A 22693-nucleotide genomic window follows, 5' to 3' on the forward strand; every position below is an offset into this window, starting at 1 on the left:
AATTCATGAAGTAAGACTATTCGATATTGCTTTTAAATAAAGAAAATATTAAGCACCAAACAAGGTTTGAACCCAGAACCTTTAGCTTAGCAGCCAAACACCATAACCATTATGCTAACGCAGCCAGTCATACGATGGAGCTTCTGTAGGACTCTAAAATATCACGTAAAATACCGACAAACACTGTTGGTATGACTATGAATTATTCATGTTTCGTTGAAGCACAATAGGAAATAAACAATTACCGCTGTTCTTTACTGCGAATAAGTGGTTCATGAGAATTATACAAACACCTTTCCTTGCTATCGCCTGAATTAGGAGGCTTGTTGCTTGTTTGGTTTAATTAATTAATAGAACATGAAGCAATTGGTATAAAGAATGCTTTTCCAATCTCTCTATAAAAGAAAGTCTGCTATCAATACATTGCTTTTGTTCAATTACTTTATTTATGACTGAACATTTCTAAAACTAAAGCCACTCGTCCGTGCTCTGCACTGCAGTCGAGCTCTGGCAACGTCATTCTCTGTTCATTGGCTGACTGTGTTTTGTGACGTCAGATGCGCAGAAGGAACCTAAACTCGGCCGCCTCCGTAAATGACGCGCACTATAGGCCTCCATTGTCGGCCAGGGCTGGCAACCCACTGATGCATGCACCTTATACTGGTCTGTAGCTATGGTATAAATTACATACAGAGGTAACAAGGATTTACGTAAGTGGGTTATGAGGATGACCAGCTTCAAATGCAGGACAGTATTTCACCAGTGTCCTTCTTCAGACTGCTGCATTGTGTGACTTGATTTATTATTTTCCTAGCCTTGCCACAAATGACATTTCTTCTACAGCTTCTAACTCTTCTGGGTGTCACAGGGGCAGGCATTGATGGGCTAGCAATTACTTTGTCACTCATTATGTATTCTGTAGATTGTCAATGACACGTAATTATTAATAACAACATGTAGCACTGCTGCTCATATGCCATTACTGTTAGATCACTGAAACTATAAACTGGAAACAAGGGATAGCTGATACAAAAAGTTTTGAGAACTATGGGCCCAGACAGCCTCCACTTTTACGTAATCATACTGCAGGCTAGTTTTCAAAAGCAAATGTTGTAAGTTAATGTCACTAGATGCTTGCTAGCCATTCGGATTTATTGCCCTATGATGAGTAAAATCTCTAGTTGTGATCAAGGCTTTTTAATGGTCCTAGCTGAACATTTTTCATGGGTTAAAAAATACTGCAATAACCTTGAAGACATGAGTCCGTGGACAGTGGCCCCTTTACCCATGCCATGTGCTGCTTCTGCTTGCTAGTGGATGCATACCTTAAGGGAAACAAACTTGCCAACACAATAGAAAGAGCAGAGCAAGTAGGTGAAGAGGAGATGGGAGATACAGTATTAGGAGAATAATTCGAGATATTACTGACTGGTGTAAGTCTAAATAAGACCCATGGGACAGGTGATATTCCCCTCAGAATTATTGAGATCTTTGGGAGACAAATATTTCACCAAGTGTGTAAGATATGAGACAGGTGAAATACATTCAGTCTTGGTGAAATACATTCACACTTCAAGGAGAATGTGATTTTTCTAGTGCCAGAGAAACCAGGAGCTGACAGGTGTAAATATTACTGAACTGTCAGTTTAATAAGTCATGATTGCAACAAAAAAAAAAAAAAAAAAGAAGTAAGTCATAAATTTTTTTACAGGACGAGAAAATTGGTCGAAACCATCATTGGGGACGATAAGTTTGGTTTCTGGAGAAAATTTGGATCACACGAAGTAATGCTTGGCCCTATGACCTATCTTAGAAAATAGGTCAAAGAAAGACAAAACTATGTTTCTCGTATTTGTAGATTTGTAGTGACAATATTGACCAGAATACTCTATATTTTTGAATGTAGCAATGGTAAAATACAGGGAGCAAAAGCTTATTTCAGCTTGTACAAAAACCAGATGACACATACAAGAAAAGGAAGCAGTGGTTGGTTGAGAATGGAGCGTGGCAGGGTTGTAGCCTATCCCCAGTGTTACTCACTCTGTACATTGAGCAAACAGTGAAAGAAACCAAGGATAAATTTGGAAAAGGCATTAAAATTCAGGGAGAAGAAATAAAAACTATATGATTTGCCAATGGCATTGTAAATCTGTCAGAGGCAGCAACTGACTTGGAAGAGTTGTTGAAAAGAATCAACAGTGTCTTGAAGGATGATGTAGGATGAACATACCAAAAGCAGAACAAGGGTAGTGAAGTGTAGTTGAATTAAATCAAGTGATGCTGAGGAATTAGATTAGGAAATAAAACAAAATAGGAGATGATCTTTTGCTATTTGAGTAATAAAATGAGAAATTTATCATAAAACATAAATTTAAGTGTTAGGCAGTCTTTCCTAAAGATTTTTGGCCAAAGTGTAACCTTGTACAGAAGAGAAATGTGGACGGTAAACAGTTCAGACAAGAAGAGAATAGAAGCTTTTGAAATGCAGTGCTACAGAAGAACGCTGAAGGTTAGATGGGTAGACTGGATAACAAATGGGGAGTTACAGAATCAGATTGAGGAAGGAAAAAATTATGGCATAACTTACTTTCAGCAATAGGACATATGTGGTGTCATCAAATAATTGTTAATTTGGTAATTAAAGGAAGTGTGGCAGTTAAAAACTGTGGAGAAAGTCTAAGGCTGGTTTACAGTAAACCGGTTCAAGTGGATGTAGGTTGCAGCAGCTATGTAGAGATAAGGAGGCCTTCACAGAGTAGACTAGTACGAAGAGCTGCATTGAACTGGCCCTTGGACTGACAAGAACAACAACAAATTTGATCAAGATTGTGACACTGTATCGCTGACCTACTTTCATATATGATCAATAAGCTTTTGATGATTTCTCATTTGTAACAGTACACATCAGCTGCTTTATTTTGTGTAATATATATATATATATATATATATATATATATATATATATATATATATATATATATATATATATATATATATATTTCAAGTATGTATCTAATTGTTTTGTTCATAGAATTATAAAAAATATCACTGTTACCTATTGCAACAAAATGTCATTTTTCAGAAGTAAGACCCTTGCATAAGTAAAACTGTGTCATTTTGCCCGTTTTGATGGCCTGATAAATCCAGCCTCCACTTCTCTCCACTGCTCTTTTTCAGTCTAGATACTTGATTGGTGAAGGTATAAATTTGTCTTATTTTTATCCCATTAATTTATTAAATACCGGTAAGTTTCTGAAGTAAATGTTTTTCTTAGGATGGTTATAAACCCAAGTAGTTAAAAACCCAAATACTGTAGTGTGAAGAGTATCCATGAAGCAACACATTGGAAATGTTGTACATGAAAAATTGAAAACAGTGGTATTCTATATTTCTCCCTTGGTCTGCAGTCAATGACCACCATTAGAACACCTTGAGATTTATTACAATTTCAACATCGAATACGGGGTGAATTTTGATGATTTGTATTTTTTGTTCAGGGATGACAAATTGAAGATTTAATTGTGCATGCTGCGTTGAATCATTTTTGACTGTGTACTTTAGGTTCAGCGAATGTTGATTGCTTGTTGTACTGTTGCCCCCTAATTTCTGGTTAGCAACTTAAATTTAAATACAAAAAGGAACTTTGACATCTTTCTGATGTCAAAGAAATTAGACTGCTGATAATCACTTCAATGGAAACTTAAGCAGCCTCATAAAAATGCCAAAAAACGGAGATGGAGTACGGTGGGAAAGAGCGAATTTGTGTTGCTGTGCTTAAAATTTTCATGTAAATTTTAGTTATTAAGAAGTATTATCTCTTAGTAATAAAGAACCTTCTCTTCAAGATATGAAGAAATTTCTGATGAATGGGAGCCACCAGAACCCCAGCCATATAAGGAGCAGGGAAATCTACATTATTACATGCTAGAACAGGATGCATTTGACCAGTATTGTGTTTCACATGGGGCTGAATTGAAAGTGTCTATTTGGCTCAACAGCAGTCCAACCCCTGAGTTGATAATGGAACGTGATGTAAGTAGGAGTATTGTTTTTATGCTTAGTTGTATGGACTAAAGTTAAGTACAGAAAAAGTGCCAGCCAGAACTTTTTCACACATTGCTTATATGTTAGCAACACATCAGCTGTACATAATTGATGGGATGCTAGTTTTACTGAAGTGCTGAGTGTGTATAAAACGAGGGATGTCTTTTGAATGCTGCAGTTGAGATCTTAGATATTGTTAAGAGATTGTGCCATGTTAGCAATTGGTACTTGACTTTGTAATGTAGCCCAAATTGTTGTTACAGGTTGCAGTAGCTGCAAAGAGTTGTAGAATGCCGTATTAACACATTGTAGGTACAAGGTAGTGGGTAGGTTGAGACATAAAAGGCTAACTTCAGTTAATCACTGTGAAAGCCAGTGTCTGTCTGCAAATATTTTGATTAGCCATTTCAGACCAGCTTTTGTCACAGCCCTTGCATTCCTGTCATGCCTCACGATAAGTGCTGCATGCATTATTTGAAAAAAATACATAAGTAGCAGCTCTATTATGTATTAACATTCACGCTTATTTGTAGTACCTCTTAAGAAAGGCCTAAATATGGTGGTGGTATAATTGGAACATGTTTGTTTCTGTAGTTTGCAGATACTCCTCATAAAATGTGACAATGTGGATTGCTGGCAATTGGATGAATGATTTATTGAATTTATATTGATATCTTTCATGAGGTAATAAATCTTAAACCTGTCTGTTGTAACTATTTGTAATGTTCAAAACAACTATAGTCGAATTTTACAGTTTAAAAATGGGTAACTTGTATATCTGATAATGATATGTGTGGTCTTTGATATCAGGTTACAGTGAGCTGTGAAATAATACTTAACATTTAAGTTATTGAAAAGAAAAAAAAAATCTTGTTTGATTTGTGAGAAGTAGCAGGACGTTCTGTGTCAATCTCTTCAGCTTAGAGTGGCACTTGTAACCTATGTCCTCAATTGTTTGCTCAATGTATTCCAATATCTGTTTTCCTCTACAGTTCTTGCTTTCTACAGCTCCCTTTAATACCCCGGAAGTCATTGCCTGATGTCGTAATAGATGTCCCATCATCCTGTCCCTTCTTCTTGTCAGAGTTTTCCGTACATTCCTTTCCCCTCCAATTCTGCGCAGAGCCACCTCTTTCCTTACCTTATCAGTCCCCCTAATTTTCAACATTCATCTGTAGCACCACATCTCAAACACTTAGATTCTCTTCTGTTCTGGTTTTCCTACAGTCCATGTTTCACTACCATACAATGCTGTGCTTCAAACATACATTCTCAGAAATTTCTTCCTCAAATTAAGGCCTATGTTTAATACTAGTATACTTCTCTTGGCCAGGAATGCTCTTTTTGCCAGTGAAAGTGCTTTTGATGCCCTCTTTGCTCTGTCCGTCATTGGTTATTTTTCTGCCTAGGTAGCACAATTCCTTAACTTCATCTACTTTGTGACCATCAGTCTGATGTTAATTTTCTGGCTGTTCTCATTTCTGCTACTTCTCATTACTTTCGTCTCTCTTCGATTTATTCTCAATCCATACTCCGTACCAATTATACTTCATTCCATTCAACAAATCCTGTAATTCTTCTTCACTTTCACTCAAGACAGCAGTGTCATTAGAGATTCGTAACATTGATATCCTTTCACCTTAAATTTTAATCCAACTCCTGAACCTGTCTTTTATTTCCATCATTGCTTCAATGTACAGACTGAACAGTAGAGAGAAAAGTTCTTGATCATCCACTCTTATTATTCCCTCTTGGCTCTTGTTCAAAATATTGTATATTACCCATCTCTCCCTATAGCCTGCCACTATTTTTCTCAGAATTTTGAACATCTTGCACTATTTTACATTGTCGAACGGTTTCTCCCCCTCATAAAGGCATTTAGTTCCCTTTTCACATATTCACTCTCTCCTCTTTAACAGTGGAATTCTCATTGCACTCTCAATGTTATGATCCTTGCTTTCAATTTCACCAAAGGCTGTTTTCACTTTTTCTGTATGCTTAATCAGTCCTTCTGACAATCATTTCTTTTTCAATTTCTTCACATTTTTCATGCCGCCATTTCGTTTGTTTCCCTGCACTTCCTATTTATTTATTTATTTATTTATTTATTTATTTTTCTCAGTAACTTGTATTTCTGAATTTCCGTGAACATTTTTGTACTTCATTCTTTCATCGATTAACTGAAGTATTTCTTCTGTTACCCATGGTTTCTTCGCAGTTACCTTCTTTGTACCTATGTCTATCTTTCCAGTTTCTGTGATTGCCCTTTTTAGAAATTCCCATTCCTCTTCAACTGTACTGCCTACTGAGCTATTCCTTACTGCTGTATTCCCTTAGAGAACTTCAACTGTATCTCATAATTCCGTAGTACTTCTGTACCCAACTTCTTTGCATATTGATTCTTCCTGGCTAATGTCTTAAACTTCAGCTTACTCTTCACCACTACTAAATTGAGAACTGAGTCTGTATCTGCTCCTGGGTACGCCTTACAATCCAGTATCTGATTTCGGAATCTCTGTCTGACCATGATGTAATCTAATTGAAATCTTCCTGTATCACCCTGTCTTTTACAAGTATACTTGTACCACCTCCTCTTGTGATTCTTGAATAGAGTATTAGCTACTACTAGCTGGAATTTATTGCAGAACTCAATTAGTCTTCCTTCCCTCTCATTCCTTGTCCCAAGCCCATATTCTCCTGTAAACTTTTCTTCTCCTTCCCCTACAGCTGCATTCCAATCCCCCATGACTGTTAGATTTTTGTCTCCCTTTACGTACTGTTTTACCCTTCCAATATTCTCATACTTTCTCTGTCTCTTCATCTTTAGCTTGTGACGTCGGCATATTTATCTGAAATATCGTTGTCAGTGGTGGTTTGCTGTTGATTCTAATAAGAACAACCCTATAACTGAACTGTTCACAGTAACACACACTCTGCACTACTTTCCTATTCATAATGAATCCTACTCCCATTATATAATTTTTTGCTGCTGTTGATATTTAGATCTGTTTAGAAATTCTTGTCTTCTTTCCATTTGGCTCCACTGACCCCCTACTATATCTATATTGAGCCTTTGCATTTCCCTTTTCAGATTTTCTAGCTTCCATACCATGTTCAGGCTTCTGGTATTCTATGTCCCGACTCATAGAATGTCATCATATCATTGGTTATTCAATCTTCTTCTCATGGACACCTCTCCCTTAGCAGTCCTCTCCCACACATCTGCATGGGGGACTGTTCAGGAATCTGTTTCCAATGAAGCGATCAGCAGAAAACTTTTTCAGTTACAGGCCACATGTCCTGTGGATACACCTTGTGTGTCTTTAATGCATTGGCTTCCATTACCTTCTGCATCCTCATGCCGTTAATCATTGCTAATTCTTCTGCCTTTAGAGGCAGTTTCGCACCCCAAGGGCAAGAGTGTTCCCTGAACTTCTGTCCACTCCTCAGCCCTCTTCGACAAGGCCATTGGCAGAATGAGAGGGACTTCTTATGCTGGAAGTCTTTGGCCACCAATGCTGATTATTAATCAAAATGTAATTGGTGGTGGGTTTCAAACCCGGGACCGAGGACATTTTGATTACTAATCAAAGATGCTACTCCTGGACCACGGAACTGTTACCCAGCTGAAATGTTTTTTTTAGATATGTTAAATAGTAAAAGGAACTCACAAAATAAGTACACTTCTAAATAAATGTTATTAACAGATATTTGATCATGGGCTCCCCATGACTGCAGCCTGTTGAGTTTTGTATTTTATTAGTCTTTTAAAATCATAAGAGTGAAACAAAAAAATGTTTAGAGGTCAGACACTCTGTAGATTAGTGCATTTTGCTTTCTTCCACTCTGTAATTTACAGTGGTATCAATTTGAGTAATAATTCACCTATAAGAAATTTTTCTGTGTGCTAATCATAATAGGCAGTGTTTATCCACAGTTATGTTTAACACATCTGTTGTCACAGTTGGAAATTGAAACTACATCTTCACTCCACTTAATTTATACTGAAATCCATTTAAAATAATATTTCTTAATGAACTTGTTATTACATTATTAAATGTTTACAAAATAGATCAGGTTTCGTAATTTTTTTCAATCAATTCATTTTTCATGTGTTAAAAGTAAATTTATAAGTACGTTAACTGTACATATTTGTATCTGTAGCATAACGCTTCTACACCGCTGAAACACTTTGTTAATATAAAAAAAAATGCCAAGGTGTACCGTAGTTTAGAGTCCATGTTGAACAGACACTTCCAAAAATACAAGGCATGCCACCAACCTTGTGAGGTCATGCTTAGCGGCCCACGTAAACTGCTACATCGCAAGGCCTGCTGCACTTGTTACTCATTCACAAAATACTGCAAATCAGTCACCTAATTATTGTGCTCTTTTTGTCTTCATTTAGCAGTGAAAAGTTATACTAAATGACCCACCCTCCACTCGAAATAAGCTCTTTATGAGGGGGGGGGGGGGGGAGGAGAGAAACAGTAACATGTTACTTCAGAGAGCAGTTGTATTTGTAAAGATGAATAGATTTTAGGACTAGCTATGCAATCAGAGGGGGGAGCAAAAGATAAACATTGAAAAATTTTCTGTTTTCTTACATAGCCAATTTCTGAATGTCAGCATGTATTACTTATTTAAAACTGGCACTCTAAATGTGTATGTTATTATCCACCACCAGCAATTGAGGGTGAAACTTCTACAATGTCAGCAACTCGGGCTGACTAAACATCAGAAAAATCATCAAAAAACCTTGTCTGAAGAACCCGAGACAGAAGCCAACAAGAAATTTTGTCAGCAAGTGGCCACAAAAGCCTTTGTTTATTAAGCATTTAAACAGAATTTCATATCAGACTGTGCCCAAAAACTTTGGACTTTTTATTTCTTAGCATTTTCAAGAGATTGTGCAACATATTCCATTTTACACTTTCTACTGAGGACAATATGTATTGCAGCATTCATTTAAAGAGTAAAAGCATTTTATTTTGGGCTTGTCTGTAGGCTAGTGACAGGTAATTAGCAGTGCATGTTAAACAGTAAAAGATAATGTTGTCAAACAGTGCCCTAAAATTTTGAGTTTTGTTTCTCAATATCTTCAAGACAATGTACAGCACTTAAGTTTGGGCCGGCCAGTGTGGCCCAGTAGTTCTGAGCGCTTCAGTTTGGAACTGCGTGACCGCTACAGTTGCAGGTTCGAATCCTGCCATGTGTGTGATGTCCTTAGGTTAGTTGGGTTTCAGTAGTTCTAAGTTCTAGGGGCCTGATGACCTCAGATGTTAAATCCCATAGTGCTCATAGCCATTTGATTTTACACTAAAAACATTATGCATTGCATCAAAGAGTAAAGTGTTATGCATTGGAGATCTGTGAAAGGCAGTAATAAGTAGTAAAGATTAGAGAGACAAAAATTTTAAAAAGTTTCAGGTTACAGCACACAAGTTTCCCCCTCTTAAAGCCTTCAAGAGACTGCACAAATGCTTCATTTTTTGTACTAATTATTCATTACAATATTTACAGTAGTCCATATAATTTTGTTAGATATTTCTGGTACAGTGTGTTGAGGACAATGATTTTCACACATCACATCATCAGCCATAATTATATTCAAAAAGCTGCTACTGTTCTGATTCAGTGGCTTCATGAAGGAAGGTGTTATACCAACAACTTTTGCAAAGTCGAATAACTTTGACACAAAGGAATTACAGACATTGGCTGCAAGTGGGCATTGATTGAAATCAATGGGCGAAGTTGAAAATTTGTGCTGGATTGAGGTTTGAACACAGGTCTCCTGGTTATTAGGCAGATGCTCTACTGAACCATCTGGAGACAGTGATCATCACAACTGCTTGGACTACCCTAACATGCCTCCTGCCAGACTAAAATTCTCAGCTTATCCACGCATTACTAACGTAGTGCCCCTTGCCAATCATTGGTAGTCAATGCAGTAGCAGTGTCTGGCTGGCCAACAATCAAAGCATCTGCCTATTAAGGGGCTCCGGAACGCCCTATACTTGCAATGTTAAAATAACGCTTATAAATTACATCTTTCCTCACAAAGTATTTGAGGTAGAAAGTTGAACTTTTTACAGATTATTTATTGGAATATGGGCTACAACTTAACACAGGGATTTTACAAAATTTTAGTTCAGTTATTAAAGATGATTTTTTTTCAATTGTAATGAAAATTCACAACATTTTTTTGCAATTTTTTATTTATATATTCAAAAATATACAGTTTTTTGGAAAAAGGCTGTGTTAAATTATGCAGAAGGTACTGTGTAAGATTTACTGAAAGTTTGAAACAAATATGTTTGGAAGATCCTTAGAAAACATGTAATTAGTATGAGAAAATAAGTTTTGGGAATCGAGCGACAAAGATTGGATTAACTTTTTAGTGCATTCCAGGTCCATAGGATGGATTATCTTCATCCTCTGCAAACTCCTCCTCCAGCTTCCTCTTGTTCCTCCTCCTGTTTACTCTTGCTTGTATTTTTAGACTCTTTACAGCCCTGTCTGCAGCCCGAAGGTGTTCCTTGTCTAAAGCAAGCATCGCTCGTACCATGTTAGAACCTATCTTCATTCCCATATTTCTAAATACCTTTGGCTTTCCAACATTTCTCCTTCTCTTAAAAGCCTTCAGAGGATTTCTAATAACTTTACTTTTACTCATTATTATACTTCAACAAAACAGAGACTCAAGAAACAGAATTAATTACGAATATTTTCGAGATAACGACAGAGTAAGTAAACATGAAACAATCGACAATCACACCAGCGATATATATTGAACCATCACAGGTTAGCCACAACACATACTTTATCTCACATCACTAAAATGTACCTGATGAACACGGACGTTAATAACAACACCATTTGACAGCAGTTTAACAGTGCCACAGTGGGTCACGCCCATGTAGAACACATTTCAAAAAAAAATTAAAAATAGTTGTAGTCTTCGGAATTGAATAAATTATATATGTATTAAAAGGTAATAGTCTGCAGATTCAGAAAACACAAAAAAGTAAAAATTGAACTTTTCATGATTTTGAGCCTTTCCGGAGCCCCTTAAGCAGGAACCCATGTTTGGTCTGGCACAAATTTTCATCTGTCCCCATTAATTTAAATCAATGTCACTTGCAGCCAATGTCTGTAATTCCTTTGTGTCTTAAGGGCCGCTGGAGCAAAATGCCTGAAAGAACACACACCACACATACACTGAAGCACCAAAGAAACTGCTATAGGCATGTGTATTCAAATACAGAAAGACATGTAAACAGGTAGACTACGGCGCTGTGGCTGGCAACGCCTATATAAGACAACAAGTGTGTGGTGCAGTTGTTAGATCAGTTACTGCTGCTACAGTGGCAGGTTATCAAGATTCAAGTGAGTTTGAACGTGGTGTTATAGTCCGCAGATGAGTGATGGGACACAGCATCTCTGAGGTAGCGATGAAGTGGGGATTTTCCTGTAGAACCATTTTGAAAGGGTACCATGAATACCAGGAATCCGGTAAAATGTCAATTCTCCAACATCACTGCGACTGGAAAAAGATCCTGCAAGAACAGGACCAATGACAACTGAAGAGAATCGTTCAGTGTGACAGAAGTGCAACCCTTCCGTAAATTGCTGCAGATTTAAATGCTGGGCCATCAATAAGTGTCAGCATGTGAATCGTTCAATGAAACATCGATAATATGGGCTTTCGGGGCTGGAGGCCCACTCGTGTAGCCTTGATGACTGCACTACACAAAGCTTTACGTCTCGCCTGGGCCGTCAACTCTGACATTGGACTGTTGATGACTGGAATCATGTTGCCTGGTCAGACAAGTCTTGTTTCAAATTATATCAAGGGGATGGACATGTACAGGTATGAATCCATGGACCCTGCATGTCAGTAGGGGTCCGTTCAAGCTGGTGGTGGGTCTGTAATGGTGTGTGGTGTGTGCAGTTGGAGTGATATGGGACCCCTGACGCGTTTAGAAACGACTCTGACAGGGGACACGTACGTAAGCATTGTCTGATCACCTGCATCCATTCATGTCCATTGTGCATTCCGACAGACAGATTTATGGGCAGCCCTGCAGGATTCATGGTGTCAGTTCCCTCCTGCACTACTTCAGACATTAGTCGAGTCCACGTCACGTTTTGTGGCACTTCTGCATGCTCACTGGGGCCCTACATGATATTAGGCAGGTGTACCAGTTTCTTTGGTTCTCTGTATAAATAACTTTATGTAACTACTGTCACAGGAAATTCGTATGGGAATTACTGACACTCTGCCCTATTGCCTAATTAAACTGCTAATTAGTTGCCACAGACTATAAATTGCCAAAACATCTCTGCACTTTGTACATTGAAGTTCCTTATCAATGTGTGGCAACAGGAACCAACAATGTATGTTATAACTGGGAGATCAGATTCAGCATGTTTGAAATCATCATTACTGACATTGAAATTAAAAAATGAATCACTAATATCACATAACTGCTCACGGTACTTTCATCACAACTATGCTACTCTAAAATTCTCAGCTACTCTAAAATTCTCAGCTTTTCTTGTTGATGCACATTTAGTTTTAAGATACTCATGAGTCTCAATTTCTTTCCAGTTTCCAACAACTGCCTAAGTGAGATATAATACTAACATCATGCTAATTGTCTGTATAGACTGAATTGTGCTTAAGTAATAAATTTATCCAGGAAAGTATAACAAGTCTGCTGCTTTATTGGTCAGAGCCTGTAGCATTTCTTCCTTGTGCTGAATTCCCTTCAGAGGTGCTTTAACATTAACCCTTTAACTGCTCTGGACGTGTTACCGCACACACCCTTGCACCTCTCCCTGTATACTCTGAACGTGTTTACGCGTGCCACCAGTCCTTCTATCTGGAACTCTGAATGTGTCTACGCATTCACACATTCAAGAGTACCAGGTAGGAGGACTGGTGGCGCGCATAAACATGTTCAGAGCACGCAGGGACAGGTACAAAGGCATGCGCGTCAACATGACCAGAGCAGTTAAAGGTGCCACCAGGTCCTAATCAAATTTATAAATTTGGCTGTACCCTCCCAATTTTCTACATTATGAACTGGCCCCAACTCAACCAAACCATTTTCAACATAGTCATGGAACTCTTGAGTAACCAGTTTAATCATATTTTAAACAACCTTTCTGCATTCAGTTTCTTCACAGGCAGTGTATACACAATCTTTTTGAAAGCAGAAAGAATACTCTGAATCGTTAATACATGTGCCCTGGCTACTGCATCAGCAGTATCCAAAGTCAGTCCAGTAATATTTCCTGCCTTAAAATCTGTGTAGCTTGATGTGGATCTCGCATAACAGAAAGGCCACAAACAGTTCATGTGGTTCCACACATGAAACTTCATCCTTCAAGTGACTTAAGAATTAGAATTAGTTGGGTTCACATTTATACTGCAGCTGAGCTTCCTTAATGAATTTGGGTGCAGTAGGACAAAATCAGATGATTGCAGAAACTTGTAAGCATGTGGAGAAATAGTATAGAATAAAAAGCTCTACATCAAATTTATGATAAGCCTTGCATTGAAGGGGCATTGTAGTTCTTCATACCTTCTTCAACTGGTGAAGTTTCAAGAAGGGAGTGAATAACAGATATGTTTAAATATCTCTCTCTCTCTCTCTCTCTCTCTCTCTCTCTCTCTCTCTCTCTGACAGTAATTGATTCTGTACATAACTTCAGAACATTTTCAACTTTAGTTACACTGCTGACTGATTTTGGAAGTGTGTTGGCAACAGTCTTTGCATCCTTCATATACAATTTAATGCTGGGGTTTCTGCAAACTGTTATGTACTCAATAACTGTGGGCTGTTTGGCATGACACCGTGGTGATGTAGCAAAACTGTTGGCTGACCTTGCTTTCTCGGAGGTGTCGGATGAACTGTAGATCCCCTATAACTCTGTTGTGGATTAGCCAGTTTAGAGATTTGGAGGAAGGCCATAGCATGCCACTTCCAGTAGGACCATGCCTAGTAAAGCACTGTCATGGTAAAAAAAAAAAAAAAAATATTAAGGTTGGTGACAGTTTTATATTTACTGGTACAGTACATGTATTTTCACAGATCTGAATGGGGTTCCTTTTTATTCCAGTTTTTTTGTGTAAACTGTGCTTAGCAATGGAGTTTGTGTACAGTCAGCCCCATCTGATGTCACCCCTCCAGATCCTTCACGGTATTAATTGTGAAATAACATTGGCATATTTGACATTATTTCTGGTATTTAGTATTTGAACAATAGACTCTCCATGCTTTTGTAACAGTTGTTTAATTCTTTGTGATGTTTCATTGCTAGATGTTGCTCTGTTTTAGCGCTGGTCAGAGTCCCACACAATATGGTCCCCACTCGGAACTTACCTTGCTACCTTCCACAAGCAAGGTGTGGCTTTGTGGTATGGAGAAAAATTCGATAAACTCAGATTTTCACATCCTGGAATTCAGTTTATTAATTTTTCACCATGTGAAAAGTAAGTTAATTCTGTCAAATTTTTATTTGTGAATAACATTAATTTATTGGTATGCATTGTGGAAAAGTCTTTCATGTTAGTATAGTAAAGTAGCTGTATTGTGTGAAACCCAGTTCATTTTGTTCGTCCTCAAAACCCAGGAGACATCATTTACTGGCACCCAGATTAATGCTTTGTTTCTTGATCTCCAGAAGGCATTAAGTACAGTTCTGTACTGCTGCCTAATGAACAAAATACAAATATATCTAAAAACACAGATGATGTGACTTACCGAACGAAAGTGCTGGCAGGTCGATAGACACACAAACACAAACATACACACAAAATTCAAGCTTTCGCAACAAACTGTTGCCTCATCAGGAAAGAGGGAAGGAGAGGAAAAGACGAAAGGATGTGGGTTTTAAGGGAAAGGGTAAGGAGTCATTCCAATCCCTGGAGCGGAAAGACTTACCTTAGGGGGAAAAAAGGAAAGGTATACACTCGCGCGCGCGAGTGTATACCTTTCCTTTTTTCCCCCTAAGGTAAGTCTTTCCGCTCCAGGGATTGGAATGACTCCTTACCCTTTCCCTTAAAACCCACATCCTTTCGTCTTTTCCTCTCCTTCCCTCTTTCCTGATGAGGCAACAGTTTGTTGCGAAAGCTTGAATTTTGTGTGTATGTTTGTGTTTGTGTGTCTATCGACCTGCCAGCACTTTCGTTCGGTAAGTCACATCATCTGTGTTTTTGATATATTTTTCCCACATGGAATGTTTCCCTCTATTATGAACAAATACAAATGCGCAGAACAGCTGTGTTGTGGGATTGAAGAGTCGTCTCACTGTAGAGATTTTGGACTTACAAGTATATTTGGGTGTATCCCAGGGGAGATTTGTAGGGTTTCCACATATTTACAATATGTATTAATGATCTTGGTGCAGGCACTGGCAGTAGACTGAGCCTGTAAATAAATGTAGTGTGTTGTGCATAAAAAGACAGAGATCCACTAATGTTTCATTATGCTATTGATGACAAATCACAATACACAGTAACTGCCATAAAAACGTAGAAGTAACCACTTAGTGTGAGCTTAAGTGGAATGTCCACATACAAATCACAGGTGAGGCACATACTAGACTGAGATTCATTAGAAGAATAACCAGGAAAGGGCGTATCTTAAAAGTTTTACCAGTCAGATTGGATTGATAGAGGAAATAAGATGATTGAAAGTGCAGCAGCACTTTTCATTGCAGGTTCATTTAGTAAATGCAAAAGCATCATGGAGATAATCTGTCATCTCCAGTTGCAGATGCTTAGGAAAGATGTTGTGCATAACAGTGTGGTTTAGTATTAAAATTCAGAGAGCAATTGCTCTTAGAAAGGTCACCAATATATTACTCTCTCATACATGTATCTAGTGAAAAGATGTTGAAGGTAAAATGAAGAGATTCAAGCTCAACCAGAGGCTTACCAACAATTGTTCTTCTGCCCACCATCCACAACTGGATTGGTGAAGGGAGGAGTGACAGTGATACACAAAGGTCCCTCAACACACTGCGAGGTGTCTTGCGTAATGTAGGTATAGTGAAGTTGTATTTAACATCAGGTAACATCACATTGCTATACATACTGAAGGAAAGACATAAATCTGCCTTGGGGTCGATTTCTCCGGCTCATATTGTGGAGCCTCAAAAGCTACAGCTTTCAAGAAAAGTACAAGAATTGAAAGTGATTAAGCACCGTATACTGAGACAAAAAAGTGTAGAAGTTGCCTCTAAATCATCAAAATTTTTTGTGAGTACTCAGTAAAAAGTAGCAAAAAGTAAACAATGATGAATGCTTCCACTAGTCAAGGAAGTGCTCATTCACTGCATCTGCAGAAGTGGAGTTGCGAATCAGTCTACTACTGACTTGAAACTAGTTTCGGTGATTGATGTAGCTGCAGTATCTGAAACAAGAAAAACCATCAGAATAATGACTAAAAAGTAATGTGCCCAGTATGTGGTCAGTTCGAAGAATCAGAACAACTGAACTACTCTAAAAAAATGTCTGACTAATGGTCAAAATTGTGTTAGTACTAGAGTGGAAAGTGGACGTTTCAGACACACATAGAGGCAGAGAAATCCTTTGCAAAAGGATGTCACCAGTGTTTCTGTCTGCAGGAGACCTGCTGGAGATGAACTGACACCCTTAAGCTCAGAGGTAACAGTATCTGTGGAATGAATAACTTCAGGGGTGAGATGGTTTAAGCTGCCACTACACTCTTCTTAATAGCTATAGCTATTATTATTGCTGACAGAAAAGTTCATATTTTGTGTAATATTATGCTATATAACATTTACCGTACAATATATTCTGGATAGTGGGACTCTTCCTGTACAGCTTCTCTAATGATTCTTACTTTTTGGATTTTTAATCCTTATCATGTGCAAGAAACCAGCATTGGCCTGCCCCAGAGTGCCTAGCACTGTGAACAAGGAAGCTTAAAACAGTTTGCCTCAGATCATGCCAAGGAAGCTGCTTAGATTATGCATCGACTTTAACCAGCACAGTTGCTACACCCATAATGGGTCATAGAAATAACCGGTCTCTCCAGAGCCTACAAAGAAATATGCAGAAATGCTTATTTTCCAGTGATATAGTTGGGCCTGTTAACATTCATGTCTTAAATATCGACAATGTCTGGTGGTAACAAATGTAAATTCCTTGACCTACACATAAGGTCACCATGAAGTAATTCACTGCATGACTTAATAATATTGGCTTCTCTTTAAGACTGTAAAAGAAGTCATCAAAAGCAATGAAATATCCATTAAACTTGCCACACAAAAAAGCAAAAACAAGGTGAGCTGTCAGCATTGTGCAGAGAAATTCTCAGGGAGCAGAGCTGTAGTCTCCACTGTTCCGTTTTAACTGTTTGGGTTGTTTCTAGAGACTTGTAGAACTGGAAATGCAGGAATGAAATATATTTTAATTGTGATCAATGAAGCAAAGCAACTGTATAAAGCATTGATACCTCCCAGCCAGGAGAATTACTTGATTCAGTTGTGAAAACCTCATGCTGTTTAGGACAAAGTATTGGTAGAAACACAAGTTGATGTAGTTGAGACTGGCAGTCACAACTGTAGTCGCTATGTGTTGCATTGACAAGACTGATACCTTCTCCAATCCAGAGAAAACTATACTGCCTGACAAACAAAGTGAAACATTCAGAAGGCATGGTCAGATGTCAGTGTAACTTGTACATATACACACAATAGGCAGGCATGTCAGTTATTGGTTTTGCAGTTCAGTGACAGGTAGAATCATTGAAAGGGTGTTTGTGTTTTTTATGTTTAATGTTGCCACGAGTCATGGTAGGGTATATAATAGGTACGATGTTGAGTGACCATTAGAGCCTAGAGTTTATAGAACATCAAATTAAGATATGTACATAAGTATGTAACAAAAATTTGTGAAATATGTAATGAAACAGTTATGTGTAAAATCAGAGATTTTATTTGCTGGGAAATAGAAGTTAACAGGTAGTCTAGTCAAATATCTGTTAATTCTCAACCAGTTCACTTCTGCTACAAAGTACTAAAGTAAGAGTGTCATCTACTCAAGCATGTAAGTCACAATGGAATAGGATGCACATTTATACTTTTCCAAATGTTCCGTTGCCATGCACAGTCTTCTGTCTGACAAAATGTTTTTATAAATAAAGAAAAACATTCGACTTTGCAAGAAGTCAGTGGTACATATTTATACTGAGGAATTTTGCTAGGTGTAATATTCTCAGGGTATTCTACTATTTCACCAGTAAAGAAGTGAGACTAAATAACAAGATTTGAGTATCCACAGTTTATATTCAGCACAGATTGCAGTTTATTGGAAACTACATCAGCTGCTTCAATACTGACCTTCCAAACTGCATCTATCATTAGTCCCGCAGCCATTTCGAGAGGTATACTTACTCTCCAATTTCTTGATACTGTTGGCAAGCCAGCTGATATGACTTCGTATGTATGAAACTGAACTGAGCACTATAGAACTGTTGAATGCTGACAAGGATTCACTCACAGGCACTGTAGAATCAGAAGAAAAGTTGTCCAGGCTGACTTCACAACTTCAAAGAGCTTACTGTAGAAAATCACAGCTTCAGTCCATGTTGCCCACCTTGTTATCACTGGCTCCAGAGGCAGAAGTACACCAGATAGCTGCTTCCAGAATGAAATGTTTCACTCTGCAGTGGAGTGTGTGCTGATATGAAACTTCCTGGCAGATTAAAACTGTATGTCAGGCCAAGACTCGAACTCGGGACCTTTGCCTTCCGCAGGCAGGTGCTCTACCGACTGAGCTACTGAGGCACGACTCACACCCTGTCCTCACAGCACACACTCTGCCATTCATTGCAATGCATAAGCTGTATGTGTAACATGCACTAAGAAGGGAATGGTCCAGTAAGACATATTGAAACCTACCCTGAAATTTTTTACACAGGAAGAAAATGAAAGAAATGCACTGTCAGAATTTTAGCTGCTAAGAGGCTCTGCAAGTATTAAAAAAATAGCTGAAAATTGCCAAATTCGTAGCACGTCAGGTGGCGGTAGAAATGTAGACCCTCCACTGGCACTGTAGAAACTGCAGATGCACAACTAGGTGCGCACACACACAGCCAAGATTGGGGGTACATTTTTAAAAAGAAAACATGACACAACCTGATTGTAATTTGTAAAGGACATTTCAGGTTACCATTCGTTGATAGTTTCTCTGACACTACAGTACAGTTGAGTCATTCCACGTCAAATAAACACACCGATTTTACCTCACCCTCTTAGATTTTGCCGAAAGTTGGTATACTTATAGTGGGCACTGAGACAAGAAAAATACCAAATTTCAATTTTTTATCTCAAACCATTCCTGAAATATGGCTATGTGAACTTTTCAAAAACCAGCCAAAAATGTGTGAACGGACTTTTTTAAATTGTCCTAGGAGCTGTCCTAGTTGAGCTAGACAACTGGGAAAGGTGTCATTTTGCAGCATTTTGCTTGCTCTTTCCAGAGATATACAACAAAACATAGCTTCTAATTAATAACCTTTTTCAAAATACTAATTAATATTTTGATTTAATTTTTTTACAAAAAGTACATAATTGAAAATTTTCAAAATATTTACATAACTACTTCATACTATTGTAAATCACATGGCAAAACATAAATCTGGGATAATGATGGGTTCATTGTTAAAAAAAAATTATTCCGGACTCTTGTTTTTCACTAACGGCCCTAGTTTGACCAAATTGACCTTTAACAAACAGGAATTTCTTTAAAATATACTGAAAGGTAAGTAAAAAAATATTAGAAATATCAAAACATCAACTTATTAAACCAAAACTAATCAGCATATTTTATAATTAAGTTGATTGCTTATTTTAATTTCATTCAACTTCACTAACAGTATACTAACCGATATAACAAAAACAAGAAATTGAGCATTTAACTACAAACTGAAATGAAGTATGAATATGTAAAAGTATTTACGTAATAGTTCTGGTCCATGTTGTTTGAAATGGAACTACTAAACAAATTAAATACATAATGCTTGTTTTCGAGTAACAGGTATCTGTACATAGCTAAATTTAACACAATAGGTACTAACAATAATTTTGAAACAACTTTCTATAAAATATACATTAACACTAACCTGAGACAAAAATTAATTTTTGAGTTGAAAGCAGTTTCCCAATAAATTGTCTTGGAACTTCACATATTACGTTTTAATAAAGCTGACTGGGTTTGGTTTACATCACTTTCATTAAGAATGTATGTTCTCCCTGTCGGAGTAAATGTATTCACTTTTGTGAGAACATCCACAACTGACACCCACAGGACATCTGCATGTGCAGGATAAGAGAATGACTTAGCAGGTCCACATGGATGAAGAAAAATTATTTTCACTTCATCAAGTTCTTCCTTTTTTTTTTTTTTCCTAAAATGTACCCAAGCCACCAGTTTCTGCCATATACTGTGGTGACATAGCCTGATACATCTTGTAACTTCAGTTTGTCTGGTGATGTAGTTACTTCCCTCTCCCAACTCTGCATATCACCTGAGAAGTATTTGACTATTAATTTTGATGTAGTGTTGGGAATGAAAGCGTGAAATTGCTGTGTTCCTTTGATTGTCAATGGCTCTTCAAGATGGCTTTTTAAGAATATTTCTGAAGCAGCGTAGTCTTCTTGAGTGGAATATGCAAAAACAACATTTGTGATATTATCTGCTGCCCACTCAAATAGATCTCGTGCGGTTTGGATCTGATTTTGGTATGGCCTTTGCAAACTTGCACGAGCTGCCAGTCTCTCTACTGAACCCCCTTCTCCATCACAAGGCCCTTTCCCATGTGCTGTGGCTGAAAAGTGCCACTCAGCTTTTATGTTGAAGTCTTCCTCATGAAGGCAAAGGTTCAGGAAGTTTTTCTTATTTTTAAACTGGGCGGCACAACTGTCAGAATAATAGTATATCTTTTTTTGGAATCTTTTGAAATTTGTTAGATATGAAATTGGCTTCTTTTGAAAGGTGTAAACCGCAGTTGTATTGTGCTCCAAGCAATCAGAAACAATGACAAAGCTCATATGCTCAATTTTGTCTTCCTGTTTGTAATATATAACAAAAGGATGAATGGTAATCTGTTGTCTTGTCCAGTGGAAACTCTGAGCTTCATCCTGTAGAACTGTACTATGATTTTCTGAAAAATCACATATGACAACAAATTCAGATTCCATAAGGTTTTCTCTTTGTGGAGTGAAGGAATGTTCATTGTTGCTTGGCAATGAAGTCACGCCGAATCAAAGTCAACATCGTACTACAAAATAAATATGAATTCTTCGGAAGTTTTCTGAACAATTTCCAGATTACATCGGTCAACTGACATCCACTGTCGGAACTGAACTTGTTCAATTAAGTTTTCATGAAAAGTGTCTTAAAATTTTACGTTTGACAGTGTCTCCTGGGCAGTATTCACAGTTTCCCATGTTGCAATCAACTGATGATGGGTTGCAAAGCATTTTTGCAATGCACTGCTTATAATTGTTTAAGCTGCTGTTTGTTACTGTATTTAGTTTGGCATTTTCTACATTAATTTTATGTTTTGGTGAGTTGTGCACACGCAGACAGTGTGCGCGCCACTCCGGCCAGCTAATACACAATGTTTTGGTCTCAACTCAGCAAATTTCGTGACACCTATTTTTATGTTAGGAAACTTGTCTTTAAAATGCTCGTAAGCTTCTTTAAGGTTACACAAAATAAGTCTTTTTTATGTTTTTGTTTTATTTCCACTTGTTTCTGCAGTTGTCACACAATCTTTAATACCTGGCATTGCCCTGCTAACTTCATCATTTTCATAAAATGAATGTACAGTTTTGACAGTTTCTGATGGTAAACACTTCCCTGGTTTTGGGTTTGAACCTTCCATGAATCCTTTCTCCTTCAAAATTTTTTTGGACTGCCCAACAATGTAATTAGGAGCATTAAATTCCCTCATTATTTTCCTGACACTCCACTTTTCAGGTAAACTTGTAAGAATCATTAGTTTTTTTGCTTTACTTGTAGAATTTTTATAGTTTCTTTTAAGATTTTCAAGAATGGATTCATCAGCATCAGTATCTGACTAAGAAGTTTCAGGAGCAACAAAAAGTTTACGTGTCATTGATGAGATTTTCTTCACTTTTGATTTGGCGTAATGCCTAGATGTTAGTTTTCTCTTGTCAATTGGGGACTTAGTTCTTGAAGTGTTGTGTTAAATGTTTTAACAGCTACTGAAGTTGGAGTGAAGCCAGGGTCTTGGTCTCGGATGATTATCTCTGATCTAGAAGATTCTTCTTAAACACTTTCATCACTGATGGGCTCTGGTGTATTTTTCAATTTGGTTCCATCTTTCCTACATTTATCACAAATCTTGGCACCACTTGGTATTTGAGGAAATAATTTGGGCATCCATGTTGTGACATTTCTCAGTTTTTTTCTGTCTCTAATAAAATGATTTGACTTCTTCAATGGATTACAACACTGCACTCTTACAGCACTCCACTTTTTACTTGGTTCCATATTTATACAAAAACCACTTATAAACTGTCCTTCAATGTATAGATTTACTTGAAAATGAACTATTAAATATAATAGATACAGACT

At 37.5% G+C, this 22693-nt stretch overlaps 1 protein-coding gene across 1 annotated transcript in view; it reads left to right on the plus strand.

Moving 5' to 3' along the window:
• Positions 1–22693, plus strand: part of LOC126236290 (eukaryotic translation initiation factor 3 subunit B) — a 93592-nt gene that overhangs the window by 51436 nt on the left and 19463 nt on the right. Inside the window, exons 4-5 of the mRNA XM_049945478.1 lie at positions 3846–4032; positions 14394–14548. Of these exons, the coding sequence (XP_049801435.1) occupies positions 3846–4032; positions 14394–14548 (342 nt within the window). The remainder of the gene's footprint in view (positions 1–3845; positions 4033–14393; positions 14549–22693) is intronic.

Source organism: Schistocerca nitens, chromosome 2, assembly GCF_023898315.1.
Source record: "Schistocerca nitens isolate TAMUIC-IGC-003100 chromosome 2, iqSchNite1.1, whole genome shotgun sequence".
Lineage (NCBI taxonomy): Eukaryota > Metazoa > Arthropoda > Insecta > Orthoptera > Acrididae > Schistocerca > Schistocerca nitens.